This window comes from Epargyreus clarus, unplaced genomic scaffold (assembly GCF_041222505.1).
Source record: "Epargyreus clarus isolate Ecla_fem2 unplaced genomic scaffold, WU_Ecla_fem_2.2 ptg000033l, whole genome shotgun sequence".
NCBI classification, from domain to species: domain Eukaryota; kingdom Metazoa; phylum Arthropoda; class Insecta; order Lepidoptera; family Hesperiidae; genus Epargyreus; species Epargyreus clarus.
In genome coordinates this window covers 2,777,775-2,792,573 of record NW_027332238.1, presented here as the reverse complement: position 1 = coordinate 2,792,573, position 14,799 = coordinate 2,777,775, and the positions used below count along the sequence as shown (strand labels likewise).

Below are 14,799 nucleotides of genomic sequence, written 5' to 3'. Positions count from 1 at the left end.
GAAGTTGAGTAGAGGTTATCGTTTAAATTACTTTCTTTACATTCCGGAGGTCCCACTATGCGGTATGAGACAAAATATCTAAATATATATAACTCAAAGGTGACTGACTGACATAGTGATCTATCAACGCACAGCCCAAACCACTGGACGGATCGGGCTGAAATTTGGCATGCAGGTAGATGTTATGACGTAGGCATCCGCTAAGAAAGGATTTTGATCAATTCTACCCCCAAGGGGATAAAATAGGGGCTGAAAATATTACTTCGTAACGCGAGCGAAGCCGCGGGCAAAAGCTCGTTATTAATAATCCTAATAATGAACACATAATAATAATAAATCGTTATTGGAATGATAAAACACACACCTATCTGCGTAATAACAGCAGTGTTAAGTAAGCGCTGCTGTGTTCTGGATTGACGGGAGACATACTTTTCCGAGGCGTTCCAGCTTAGTCCTCAAGGCAGCAGTGCATCTGTGGCCGATCTTAGGTAGGATTATTATATCTGGGGTTGATTACAGATATCTAAGAACTTTATTGTTTTCTTTAAAAAAAACTATTATTATGATCTATTGAGATGTTTTAACAAAATTACAAATGAATGATGTAATAAACATAAAAATGTATTATTAACACGCCTGTAATGTATGTAGGACTCATAGTTATATAAAAGCTTAGTATTAGGCATAGATTAGTAAAGATTACTCACTCCTAACAAGAAAATGTACCCAGTTTTGAGAATTGAAATAATTGCGTAAAAAAGTTTTGCCACGTCTCCGTGCTAAAATGTCCCTAAAATATTTGAAATAATTATTTATTTATTACGTAAATTACGCAGTATTGGTTATTTATTCGTAAATTTTCTCTAAAAATGTTTTTATTTGTCAAGGATTCAAAAAAAGAACTTACTATAATAAGCCATTTGCGGCTTCATTCAATTTCAAGGCGGCGAAGTATCTTTACTAATCTATGGTATAAGGACTGTGACAATAAAAACACGCCTGTCAATATTACACGAGCCTGCTTACATCACTACACCATACCATAAACCATAGGGGCTATGGTTTTAAACCCACGATTCTTATTTACGTACATAGATTGGTAAAGATACTTCGCCGCCTTGAAATTGAATGAAGCCACAAACGGCCTATTTTAGTAAGTTCTTTTTTTGAATCCTTGACAAATAAAAACATTTTTAGAGAAAATTTACGTTTAAATTTACGAATAAATAACTAATTTACATAATAATTACGTAATAAATAAATAATTATTTCAAATATTTTAGGGACATTTTAGCACGGAGACGTGGCAAAACTTTTTTTCAATTCTCAAAACTGGGTACATTTTCTTGTTAGGAGTGAGTAATCTTTACTAATCTATGTTTACGTAATAACGGTTATAATACAGGTGGTTATAAACGGTTTATCAAATATGTATTATGAATGAAACCGTTATTGACAAATAGTTATTTAATAACGTTATAATATAATAGGTAAATATTATATATTATAACATAATACTCTCGTTATTTTATTTAACTGTTTAGAAACGTTTCAATTCACATAAATATATATACGAAAACAATTTTCTATGGGTACATAAATTCAATAAAATATAATATAATATACTTAAGTACTTTTACTTTATACTAAATTTTATTTTAAATTATGCTAATAATTCACATTTAACTAAAAAAAGACGATTTTATTTAAAACTATTTGAAAACAGATCGAAATATTTAATACAAAAAAAATAAGTTACTATATAATTTTATATTTTTATTATATTCAATACAAGAATAGCTAATTATTATCACTTTTATCATATTAGATCCAAACACACTACTGAAAATAAACGTAACTTTATCATTAGATGAGCATCGTTCGCCGCAGTGCGGGTGTGTACGAAAGTAGGGCACGTGGAGTGCCCTTATTTTGTATTTTTTTCGAAAAGAGGCCTCTATTGTTTTCACGCTAAACACGAAATAACTGTTTAATAATAGCGGTTTTTTAAACGTTAATCGTTGTAATGTACTTGTGTTACTATTATATATATCGTTATTGTGTTATATTTTATTTTATTGATTGCGTTTTTTCTATGCAGATTGATATCCTTATTATATTAGAAGCCTTCAAACTATGAAGGTGTTAAAATTGTATTTTGTGCTTTATTACGTCATCGTTTCAAAATTTGTTAAAACATTATCTCTCAATGGAAAATGGTTAATTAATTTTGAAGAGCCATGAAAAAAATTTTGGCGTTAAATTTTATTATGTGTAGACTTACATATGAGACTACCGTTTCAGGAGTGGAAGCCTATCTGTAATTGGCTTTAGGTAAAAGCCCAGTTCTATAAATTATAGAGTCGGTTTCAGATGACCATACGGCAGTGACCACATACCATTAGAGAGACATCTACCTCGTTTTCTTCTTCAACGTAATGTAAATCCTAGAACTACAACTAAAATGGTGAAATATAAGTGATGTCTTATAAAGTAAAACGTAAAATGCATAGATTAGTAAAGATACTTCGCCGCCTTGAAATTGAATGAAGCCCCAAACGGCTTATTAGTAAGTTCTTTTTTTGAATTCTTAACAAATAAAAACATTTTTAGAGAAAATTTACGAATAAATAACTAATACTGCGTAATTTACATAATAAATAAATAATTATTTCAAATATTTTAGGGACATTTTAGCACGGAGACGTGGCAAAACTTTTTTACGCAACTATTTCAATTCTCAAAACTGGGTACATTTTCTTGTTAGGAGTGAGTAATCTTTACTAATCTATGGTAAAATGTGAACGCAGGACGTGTAATACATATTACAGCACCTAGTCTATTTTTTTTGTAAAATTGAGCAAACGAGCATACAGTCCACAGGATAGTAAATGGTTACTGTCGTATGGACATCTTTAATCAACCCCAGATAGTATAGTACGACTTTATCGACTACAGATGCAATGCTATCCCTATAACTAAGTAAAAACACCTCAGATAATGTCTCCCTTACCACACCCTACAAACCAAACAGCATCGCTTAATACCGCTGTTATTAGACAAAAATAAGTGTGGTGATATATCTTAAAATGTTCTACTACTAGAAAAATATGGTTTGATTATACGAAGCGTCACAAACAAACATATTGATAACATTAGATGTCATGGCGGTCGTTCAAGCCGCACTGCGGGGGGAACTAGGTCACGTGACGCGCGCCATTTTCTTTTTTTTTTTGAGAACATATTTTCAGTATCATGTAAACAAAGTTGGAGGTTTGTTTTTTAACGCATTTTATTTTTTGTAAAGCAATAAGCAATTTGATATAAGGATTAAACTTATGTGCAAGTTAACTTAAAATGAATTATTTTCTTAAAAAACTATTTAAAAATAATCTTACATGATCTGTTATGTTTATGTACTTAAAATTTATTAATTATCATTTTCAAAACGTGCATTAAATTTTGAAAATTATGAAGGTTGTATAAGCAAGTTGCGATTTTTGAAGTAGTAACTGAATTTATTTTCAACTACCAAATAGAAAATAATTTTGTTTTCTTTTATTCCTTTGTATTAAAATCCTATCTTATTAATCTAATTAATCCTATCCTATCTAATTAGAACGCTATCCAAATTAATTGAACTCACCTATCTATTTAAATAATCTATTACAGACTGACTTTTATCCTTCAAATTATTTTAATACTTTTACAGCATAAATAAATACATATTCAACTGTTTTTAAACACAAGCTTTTTATATAAATACTTATTTATTTTCGCGAATGCATGAAAAATAATTGCCCGCCATCTTGAAGTGTCCGCCATATTAGATTTACTAACGTCACTAATATACATTATACATAGATTATCATCTACACGTGTATGCAAAATTTTAGCTCAAACGGTTGTAGTTAACTATTTCAAATCCAGTTGCGAAATTTGACCCTCACACGTTAAATAAAAGCTTAAAATCAGCTTAAAAACGAATGGAGTCAAATGAAAACGCTAGTCATAAAAGGCTGGCTCATGGGTCGTTTCTAAAAATAACAGCCTTTCTAGGCCACTGCGACAGTGCAGATTTTTAATCTATATCCGACGAACATGCGCAGTGAAATCATAGCCATTAAGAAAAAAGCGGAATTTTTCATTTTATCTGGATTTGATGTCAATGTCAAGTCGTTTTGGCGGGATTATCTATGTGCGTTATTTAACGGGATTGATATAACGTTATAACGTTATATAGCCGTTATAACTTATAACTATTTTTTAAATTACTGGGTGGTTAGTGGTTGAAAATTAGGTTGACACGTTTTTTTGTATAACAGAAAATCCACCAGTGACCCAATTTTATAACATATGAAAAACCATAGACAAACATTTAGGTACAGATAATCTAGCTAGAATCTAGCTTACGTCAATTTAAATGTCGGGAAAGATACACTTCCTACCATTTTCAGATTTTTTAAATTTCATACCTTCTTACCTTATACATTATTTTTTATGTTTATCTTTAAATGTAAATAAATCGTTTCCAAAAATAACAAATAGCTTATTATTTTGTCAAATATATTTCTATAATTATCTATGTAAATATAATTTTTATTTTTGACATTTACACACTTAAATGTTTTAACTAAAATAAATTAAAGTAATATATTTCTTAAACATGTTTTTTAGTGCGTAAAATCTTAAATTTTATTTGAATTATGCAACATTAGATAGTTGTAAAAGGCAGACGAATAGACACGAATATGAATAAGTATTCCCCACTGGGTGTGGGGATTCAGGATTATACTTCTACTCTGTTTTTGTCCGTGACTTTTATGTACTCGTCACATAGATTAGTAAAGATTACTCACTCCTAACAAGAAAACGTAATCAGTTTTGAGAATTGAAATAGTTGCGTAAAAAAGTTTTTCCACGTCTCCGTGCTAAAATGTCCCTAAATTTATTACGTAAATTAGTTATTTATTCGTAAATTTTCTCTAAAAATGTTTTTATTTGTCAAGAATTCACAAAAAGAAATTACTAAAATAAGCCGTTTGTGGCTTCATTCAATTTCAAGGCGGCGAAGTATCTTTACTTATCTATGACTCGTCATTGTACGGCGAATTATTCGACGGATTGCTTGCAGTTCCGTTTCTACCCCTAAGGAATGAGTTGAAACGCCTCGAATAAGTATGTCCCTTACCACACTCTTCAAACCGGGCCACAGCAGCGCTTTACACTGCTGTTATAACAGAAATAGGTGTGACGGCCGCCGAAGTCGAACCAAAGAGAATTCTATTAACTTCACTACTGTTATTAGGCAGAAATGAGTGGAACCACAAAGGGATCCACTATAATCCACTAGTGATCTCAGTTTTAATGTGGAAACGTTTGTGATCGGCTTCAGGTAAAACCTGTTCTATAAGTACATGGAGGTCACAGATGTGGTCGAACCCTTTGTGGTTCAACTCCGGCGGCACCACCGCCACACCTATTTTTGCCTATTAACAGTAGTGTCGAGCGCTGCTGTGTTCCGGTTTGAGGGGTGTGGTAAGGGAAACATACTTTTCCAAGGCGTTCCAGTTTAGTCTTCAAGGGTAGCGCATGTGACAGACCTCAGGTAGGAATATCTCTTCTTATCTGGGCTGGGATTGTATATCCATGGGCGTAATAACTTACCGTCAGGTGGACTGTTTGCTCGTCTGCTACTCCTATATTATAAAAAAAAATATGTCCTTGCAGTGTTATCAGGTGGACCGTATGCAGTTGTTCTACATAATATCTCACTACAAACAACTCTATTATACAATTATGACATTAAAGCCTTACAAATGCGTTGTACTGCGTACCTTGAAATGAAGTATAAGAATATTTTCCATATTTTATATGTTACAGATTGCTGATAGTTTGGTGCTTTTTTATAATATAGGAGTAGCAGACGAGCATGCAGTCAACCTGATGGTAAGCTACTGCCGCCCATGGACATCTGTAATCAATCCCAGATAGGATTAGACAGGATTGAATAGAATTAGACCTCGGATTGTTTCTTAACCACTACGCATAGATTAGTAAAGATTACTCACGCCTAACAAGAAAATGTACCCAGTTTTGAGAATTGAAATAGTTGCGTAAAAAAGTTTTGCCACGTCTCCGTGCTAAAATGTCCCTAAAATATTTGAAATAATTATTTATTTATTACGTAAATTACGTAATTATTACGTAAATTAGTTATTTATTCGTAAATTTTCTCTAAAAATGATTTTATTTGTCAAGGATTCAAAAAAAGAACTTACTAAAATAAGCCATTTGTGGCTTCATTGATTTTAAAGCCGGTGAAGTATCTTTACTAATCTATGACCACTAGGCTACCACTGCTTTTAGTTATTACATAATCCGAACCTTTCTCATGGAATCTGGAGTTTACAAACATTGTATTGTTACAAAGTTTACAGAGAGAACGGAGGTTCATGTTTAAAAATGTTACATTGTACATTGTTCGATATTTGTCGGCTGATTTTTCGATCTAACTTAACTCTGTTATAATCCGCGTAAAACTGCTAGTCCGCTCTGAATATAGAAATGAATCGCGTCGCCATAGCGTTGTATGACAACACCTGCTCGCAACTTGAGAGCGGACTAGCAGTTTGGCGCGGACAATACTTTTCTTTCCTATCTGGGGTTGATTACAGATGTCCATGGGCGGCAGTAGCCACTTACCATCAGGTGGACTGTATGCTCGTCTGCTACTCATATATTATAAGAAAAATCAAAAAATCAATCAATTATATACTTTTTACCCAACAAAGGGTAATGTTTTTCGATTAAGTATGTCTTATTCTTTGTCACGCTACAGCACAAACGGCTTGACGGATTAACATATGAGGTGTCGTTGGATTCGTCTAAATTGCAAGCCCGGATCTAGGAGGGCAAGCCGGGGCCTTTTTTTTATAATATAAGAGTAGCAGACGAGCATGCAGTCCACCTGATGGTAAGTGGCTACTGCCGCCCATAGACATCTGAAATCAACCCCAGATAGGATTAGATATTCCTACCTGAGGTCGGCCACAGATGCGCCGCTACCCCTGAGGACTAAGCTGGAACGCCTCGGAAAAGTCTGTCTCCTTTACCACACCCTTCAAACCGGAACACAGCAGCGCCTAACACTGCTATTATTAGGCAGAAATAAGTGTGGCGGTGGTGCCGCCGGAGTCGAACCACAAAGGGTTCTACCACCTTCAATACCTAGGCCTATACTCCGGGGGCAATTCAGAGGGCGGCAAACCCACACGTAACAGATGAATGTACAACTCATCATTTACGTAACTTTGACTTACACTACGCACGAACATTATTCACGAGGCGCGTAGGCATAGTTGGGTAAAAATAAATATAAGTGGTCGTGGGCGGCATTTTTCAGTTTTTGCCCCATCTAAAAAATATTGACGATCCGGGGCTGCTAAATCGTGGGAGTGACATAGGCTATAATTTTAGGCAACTAGGTGTTTGTTTTTATATTAATTTCTAATTATAAGATTGAGCAAACGAGCATGCAGTCCACCTGATGGTAAGTGGCTACTGCCGCCCATGTACATTGTAATCAACCAGATAGGATTAGATATTCCTACCTGAGGTCGGCCACAAATGCGCCGCTACCCTTGAGGACTAAGCTGGAACGCCTCGGAAAAGTATGTCTCCCTTACCACCCATCAAACCAGAACACAGCAGCGCTTAACACTGCTGTTAGTAAGTAGAAATAGGGTAGGTAAGATTAGATTCACAGGCCATCTACAGTGTCCAAAAACCTATCTTTCAAACTTGAACATACTTTCAAAACATTGAAATCAAGTAAGCAGTTTCCGAGACAATATCTATCGTAATTAACAACGAATCTATCTATTTTTTGCATAGATTAGTAAAGATTACTCACTCCTAACAAGAAAATGTAACCAGTTTTGACAATTGAAATTGTCACTGTCATCTATTTTCGTGTTTGAAGAATGTTTAAAAAATGTAGTTTTTAGATCATTTACGAATGAAACGATATTTCGCCGCATTTTTTCTTCGATTTCGTGTCTTAACTGCGCACAACAATGCCGACATTCTTCCACGTAAATTACACCATGACAGCCATTAAATGGCTGACAGAATTGTCAGCCGTTTAAGCCATTTAATGGCTTCCTTCAATTACAAGGCGGTTAGATATCTATAGTTTTCTATGCTCTGAATTGAATTATTATTTTACTAACTTAAATTTTATTATAATTTTATTTTGAGGCGATTCTTTATGATTGATTGATTTATTTTCTAGTATTTAGGTCGATTAATAATAAAAGCGTGTTTTTTTAAATTATTAATTAATACTCTGAAGGATGCCTATCGCTATCATAGCTTCTTGTCAAATCACTGACTGTTTTCGTGCAACGTTCCGTTTGACGCAAAATATGTTTTTAAAAATAAATAACCCTTATTTTCAAAAAATAACAGTGAAATGGATTATGATACAAGTACGCAAATAATTAAACACTTTCTCATTAACTGTCAAGCTTATTAAGTTAGTTACAATTAATATATATGCTAGCTGACCCGGCAAACGTTGTGTTGCCATATAAAAAAAATTAAAAATAGGGATTGGTGATAAAAGGGTAAAAATTGAGGGTTGTATGTATTTTAATGCAACATTATAGAAAAATAAAAACAAAAAAAAATATTCAAAATTTTAAATTTAATAAGGGTTATTCACTTATCACTTAGGGGTATGAAATATAGTAGCCGATTCTCAGACCTACTGAATATGCATATAAAATTTGGTGAAACTCGGTAAAGCTTCGGAGGAGTACGGTAACTAACATTGTGACACGAGAATTTTATATATAAGATTAGTATTAACACAACTATCATACAAGCCAACCTACTAACACGAAATATGTTAAATAGGTTAAAGAATGTTTATAAATCATTGTTTCTGCCGGCTGAATGGTGTGACCTACTTGTAGTATGGAAAAATCGATACGCCCTCGGCCCGTGCCTCAGAGCTACGCCGCCCTTCGACAGAGCCCTAAATAATACTTTTAACTTTAACCCATAGATTAGTAAAGATACTTCGCCGCCTTGAAATTGAATGAAACCGCAAATGGCTTATTATCATAAGTTCTTTTTTTGAATTCTTGACAAATAAAAATATTTTTAGAGAAAATTTACGAATAAATAACGAATATTGCGTAATTTACATAATAAATAAATAATTTATAATAATAATTTCAAATATTTTAGGGACATTTTAGCACGGCACGTGGCAAAGCTTTTTTACGCAACTATTTCAATTGTCAAAATTGGGTACATTTTCTTGTTAGGAGTGAGTAATCTTTACTTATCTATGCTTTAACCACAGATTTTATAAGTACACTTAGTATGAGTTTTTACATTTGCTCGACAACGTCCAGCGTTTACTTTTTTGGACATACAGCGCCCCAAAATATACTAAAATTTCGCATTATGAGTTTTAAAAAATGAATAGTCAATTGTAACATTAAATTTATAAATACAAAGCATTTATTTTTATATTTTTAATTTAAATTTCATAGCGTTATTGTTCCGTTTTTGAAACTTTACTGTATTATGTCCGGCCCACTAGAGTGCTGTGTGAGCAAAAACGTTAACGTTGAACGTTTTCGACCAAACGTAAAAACTCATACTAAGGATACAGGCGTGAATTTATAATCGTATACAATATGTTTATATTTATTTATATGATATAATTACAATACAGTTTTAAAAACAATATTTAACCTAACACTACTAAAATTTTATAAATAAAATAAATGAGCCAAATCCTTGCTCAAAGAATTGTACCCAAGATACTAGCATTACCTCGCTGAATTGACAAACTAATTTGTAGGCATTTATATATTTTAAATCGTAAACATTAGGATTGTTTAATTTAATGAATAAATGGCTTAGTTAATTAGTTTTTATTACAGCACACACGTAAGTTGTAATTTTTTAAAACTCTTACGAAGAGTATAAATAGCTGCAATGAAATGTGTGCATTTTCAACTTCTTAACTTAGGTTATTCACGCCTGGTATGGATTTCTTTGTCTAGTATTTGCCCAGTAGACAAAATACGACCATAATCATGATTTTTAACCGACTTTCCAAAGGAAGAGAGGTTATATTCGTCGCGTATTTTTTTATGTATGTCCAGCGATTTATTCGCGATGCTGTGACCGATCGACACGATTCAAACACCATTGTATGCGTCTAGTTTCACAGTTGGTCCCATTCGTCCCAGTGCGAGAAAATTTGAAAATGTTCGCCAGTTTTTCCGTAAAATTGGAAAAACCTGAATTCTTTTAAACTTAAATAACTAGAGTATTTCTTAACCAATTTCAATTTTCTTTTTTTCATATGAAAGGGTGTTTCAACGCGGTACTTTCCTATCTTGACATGGGTATGGTCTGATGAATAGATGTTTTGAGTTACGGGGTGGAACTCATCATCACTTTTTTACGTATGAATTAAGTACTTCCTTTTGTCTAAGTCTGTTAAATACATAAAATTGGTTGACAATGAAAACAGAGAAAAGTTTTTAACAATAAAATAGATATAAACGAAAAATCGGCTGTTTTAACTGGTGTCTTCGCCTATTTCGAAAGAGATTATAACGTTCAAATTACTCGTATATAAAAAATCTATCTACAATCTATCTTATCTATCTACAAGTCACGAATCGCAATTCAAAAAGGTTTTTTTTAATAATGTAAGAGAAGCAGACGAGCATGCAGTCCATCTGATGGTAAGTGACCACCGCCAATGGCCTACAGATGCGCCACTACTCCTAAGGACAAAGCTGGAATGCCTCAGATAAGTATGTCCCTTACCACACTTCAAACCAGAACACAGCAGCGCTACACTGCTGTTATAACGGAAATAGGTGTGGCGGTGCCGCCAGAGTCGAACCACAGAATTTTCTACCACCATCATAATAGAAATAGGAATAAATAGGGAAGGCATCATCACCACACTCATTTCTAGCTTCAAGGTTTGCATTTAGGTGGTTTATGGATATCCTGACTTACACATGAGGAGCGGCTTAGTGCACACGTGGCACATGTGATTGGCTTCAGGTAGAACCTGCTCTATGTGGAGTTGTACAGATGTCCATACAGTGACTTACCATCATAAGATTTTATGCTCATTTGATACTGCAAATGAGCAAAAATGACTACCACGAAGCTTTCGCTCTGTCCGTCTGTCACAGTGCTCTAGCTACCTCTATCGCTCTAGTGCTCTACCGTAATAGTAAGACATTTAATTTTTTTTGCAGAATGAGTATTGAGTATCAGTATTGTCGCGAAACAAATATTTACTAAAAATAAAAAAAAATACTCTAAAAGGAAGGCTTCATAAAAGAAGTGTGTTTTATATCTCGAATAAAATAAAAGGAGCGCGACAAGAAATGTGTTTATCTCTCGAATTTCTATCTCTTGAAATGTAATAGATAAATCATTGGATTTTTAAAAATATGTTACATTTACTTGAACATATATTTAGACATTTTTATGTTAATTTTATTTCTTGTGCCGATTTAGTTTTTAGCTGTAATTGGTTAATAATTAAAAATGATATCTTTTTTATTTATCTACTAAAAAGGGATAAAATAAATCGTTTTTGAAACGAAACTCAATTTTTTCCTTAAAATTATGTCTCAAAAGAGCATTTTAGGATAATAAACTACTTAATGAAAAATAATAATGAACACCATATTTATTAATCCGTTACTGTCCCACTGCTGGGCACGGGTCTCCTCTCAGAATGAGGATTAGGCCATAGTCCACCGCGCTGGACAAGTGCGTATTGGTAGACTTCACATACCTTTGAGAACTATTATTTCATGAAATTTATAACATCTAATAAATACTGAATCAAAATGGGCCAGCGTTCACCAGCATATTGTAAAACCTCTTTTTAATAAAAATACGATAATGAAGAGTTTTGTAAGAATTTGTCTTTTACGTTTTAACAAAACATATGGAATTTGTAAGAAAAGTATTGCGTAGGTGTAGGTCTCTTTTCACACAAAATAATCTAGATTTTCAGGCATTTTTATTTCATAAGCTTAGATTTTAGAAATAAATATAATCACTAATTCTAGCGTAGGAAAATGTAAAAGAAACTTCAATATTCTCAAATATATTCTAAGGTATATGAAGTCTAACCATTTTGGTCATCGTGATAAACAATTTTTTTTTATTTCAAAATTATATGTAAGCAATAATTCTTTGTAAAAATGTTTCTAAGGTGTATATTGTGTGTTTAAAATCACAAATAATTGAAATAACGACATGAATTTACGATAATTTATACCAAAATCATACGAATAAACGAATTTATACGTCTTTTTTTAACTTTGAAATCTTTAACATAGATTTTTACCCCGAAAAAGACGTAATAACCTAACAATTTAGCTATTTTTAAACACCGTAATTCATGTGTGAAATAGAGAATTTACGTCATAAAAGATTTGAAACTTGTAACATTTTATAGGTTTTTTCTTTTACAAACCGATTTTGTTTCTATAAACGGTATATAACCTTATTTGTATTACAGCAAATGTTACACTGGAACTTATTTACAAGGCAAACATACGTAACTTACCACGTAGTATTCAAATATGTTACAATACGCTACTTTGCGTATTTTATCACACTAAACCTGAAAATTTTGTGTAAATTGGGTTCAAACACACCTGGTAAGGTTCCTCTGGCTTCCCGGGGTACGAAGCACTCCGTCTGTAGTCCGGGGGTCGTGGGGGCGCGGGGGCCCGCCGCCAGGGGGCGAAGGCTGAGGGCTGCGGCGGCTGGGGGTTCGGCCACCTGTACTGCGGCGCTCGGCGGAAGGGCGCGCGGTATTGTCGCTCATCGTCGACGCTAGGCGCCCCGGGGTATTGCAGCTCCCCCATTTGACATACGTCCGATGTCCACGGAGGTTGGACTGGCACTGGCGATAGCTCTTATCGGCCGGTCGATGGTGCTGCGCGCGCATAACGCTCTGGCAACATTGTTCTAATCGAGCAGCGAAAAAATATACGCTTTTCGGTAATAATGTTAGAGTTGGAGTTACGTTAAAATCGAATGTATTTGTATTGTTAAATTTGACGTTTTTCGAAATTGGTGACGTCATACGTAGATGTAAATGTATGATGTTGCCAATTTTTTAAAAAGGCGATTTAGTATAGGTACAGTTTCTGTCGTAAGGGTTTACCCGTGTTGCACCAACTGAAGTTACTAAATCACAAATAAAATTGTATATGTAGCTATTTCATAGATTTTTAAACGATGTATCATAATAAATGACGTCAAAATTAACAGAAAAAAAAATTTTAGCTATTGTTGATAGATGATTTTAGGTTTACGTTTTTTTTTTTTTGCAAAATAAGTATCATTTACACATACATTAAGTTCCTTAGTAAAATCTATATCATGTATGTAGTCTTCATATGCATGTATGTTCATGTTTAATTGTACATTATATAATTACATTCTCGGTAATCCTGATTCCTGACGATCCTGATGAGGAGAATGGGATACAATTATTAAAATCGTGTATTGTCATCGGTTCTTGATAATTGTTCAAAATTTTAAATTAATCGGACAGTTCAAAGTGGGTAAAAATCGATTTCAAAGATTCCGTTACATACATACATACAGGTCAAGCTAATATAAAATATGTAAATACATATATCTTTGTATTTATTTATAACATTGAAGTGGAAAGCATGCAGTCCACCTGGTAGTCACTGTATGGACATCTGTACAACTCCATAGAGCAGGTTCTACCTGGGGGGGTTACTACCATCTCTTAAAACAATATTATTTTAATCATACATTGTAATTTCGTACCACGGCCTCGTCAAAGTAAGATTGTTTTATAACATTACAATAAGCAGTTTTGTATTATGTCGGTTGAAAATTCATTCTTTTTTGCAGGAAATTTAACTATTTAAGCAAAATATGAGAATTTCAGTTGGTTTTATACTAATAAGCGAAAAATGAAGGGTTTAAGTTTGTTCAACTGTGTATGACGGAATATTTTACTGTTTTCGAGGTCGTGACACGAAACAAAATAATGTTGATGCAATATTGAAATAAAAGTTTCCTGAACTATGATGGTTTTTAAAAGATGGTGGTAGACCCTGAAGCCGATCACAGATGCGGGAACAGTGCCATCTATTGTGTCCAAAAGGTACTAATTCAACCCCTCTCGGAGTAAGAGGGATGGGCTCTGAATTATTAAACTTCACACACCTTTGACAACTTAATTTTTCGCAGATTTCCACAATGTTTTCCTGCACCGTTAAAGCAAATGATAATTAATCTATACTAATATTATAAAGAGAAAAACTTTGTTTGTTTGTTTGATTGTAATGAATAGGCTCAAAAACTACTGGACCGATTTTAAAAATTCTTTCACCATTCGAAAGCTACATTATCGACGAATAACATAGGCTATATTTTATATGAAATATATTTGATAAATAGATTTTGAGGCTGTACAAAGTTTGCCGGGTCAGCTAATTTGTAATAAGTCCATAATTTCAAAAATCATGCGTCAATGAAATTTGAATCTTAGATACTCAGATTGAGAGGTCAATTTTGAAACCACTAGGCCACTAGTTCATATTTTATGACCTACTTCGTTATATAGGGCAGGGTGTGGACCTAATAAATCCTTGGAACACAGAAATATAATAATAGATCAGACATCTTACATATAAAATTCTCGTGTCACAATGTTAGTTACCGTACTCCTCC

General features: G+C 33.5%; 1 protein-coding gene across 2 annotated transcripts in view; it reads right to left on the bottom strand.

Annotated features, from left to right (window-relative positions):
- The window catches only part of orb2 (cytoplasmic polyadenylation element-binding protein orb2), a 73,891-nt gene extending 60,927 nt beyond the window's left edge, over positions 1–12,964 (bottom strand). For both annotated transcript variants that reach the window (XM_073090981.1, XM_073090982.1), the window contains exon 1: positions 12,735–12,964. In XM_073090981.1, the coding sequence (XP_072947082.1) occupies positions 12,735–12,947 (213 nt within the window). In that variant the 5' untranslated portion in view covers positions 12,948–12,964. The remainder of the gene's footprint in view (positions 1–12,734) is intronic.
- Between the last annotated feature and the right edge of the window lie 1,835 nt (positions 12,965–14,799).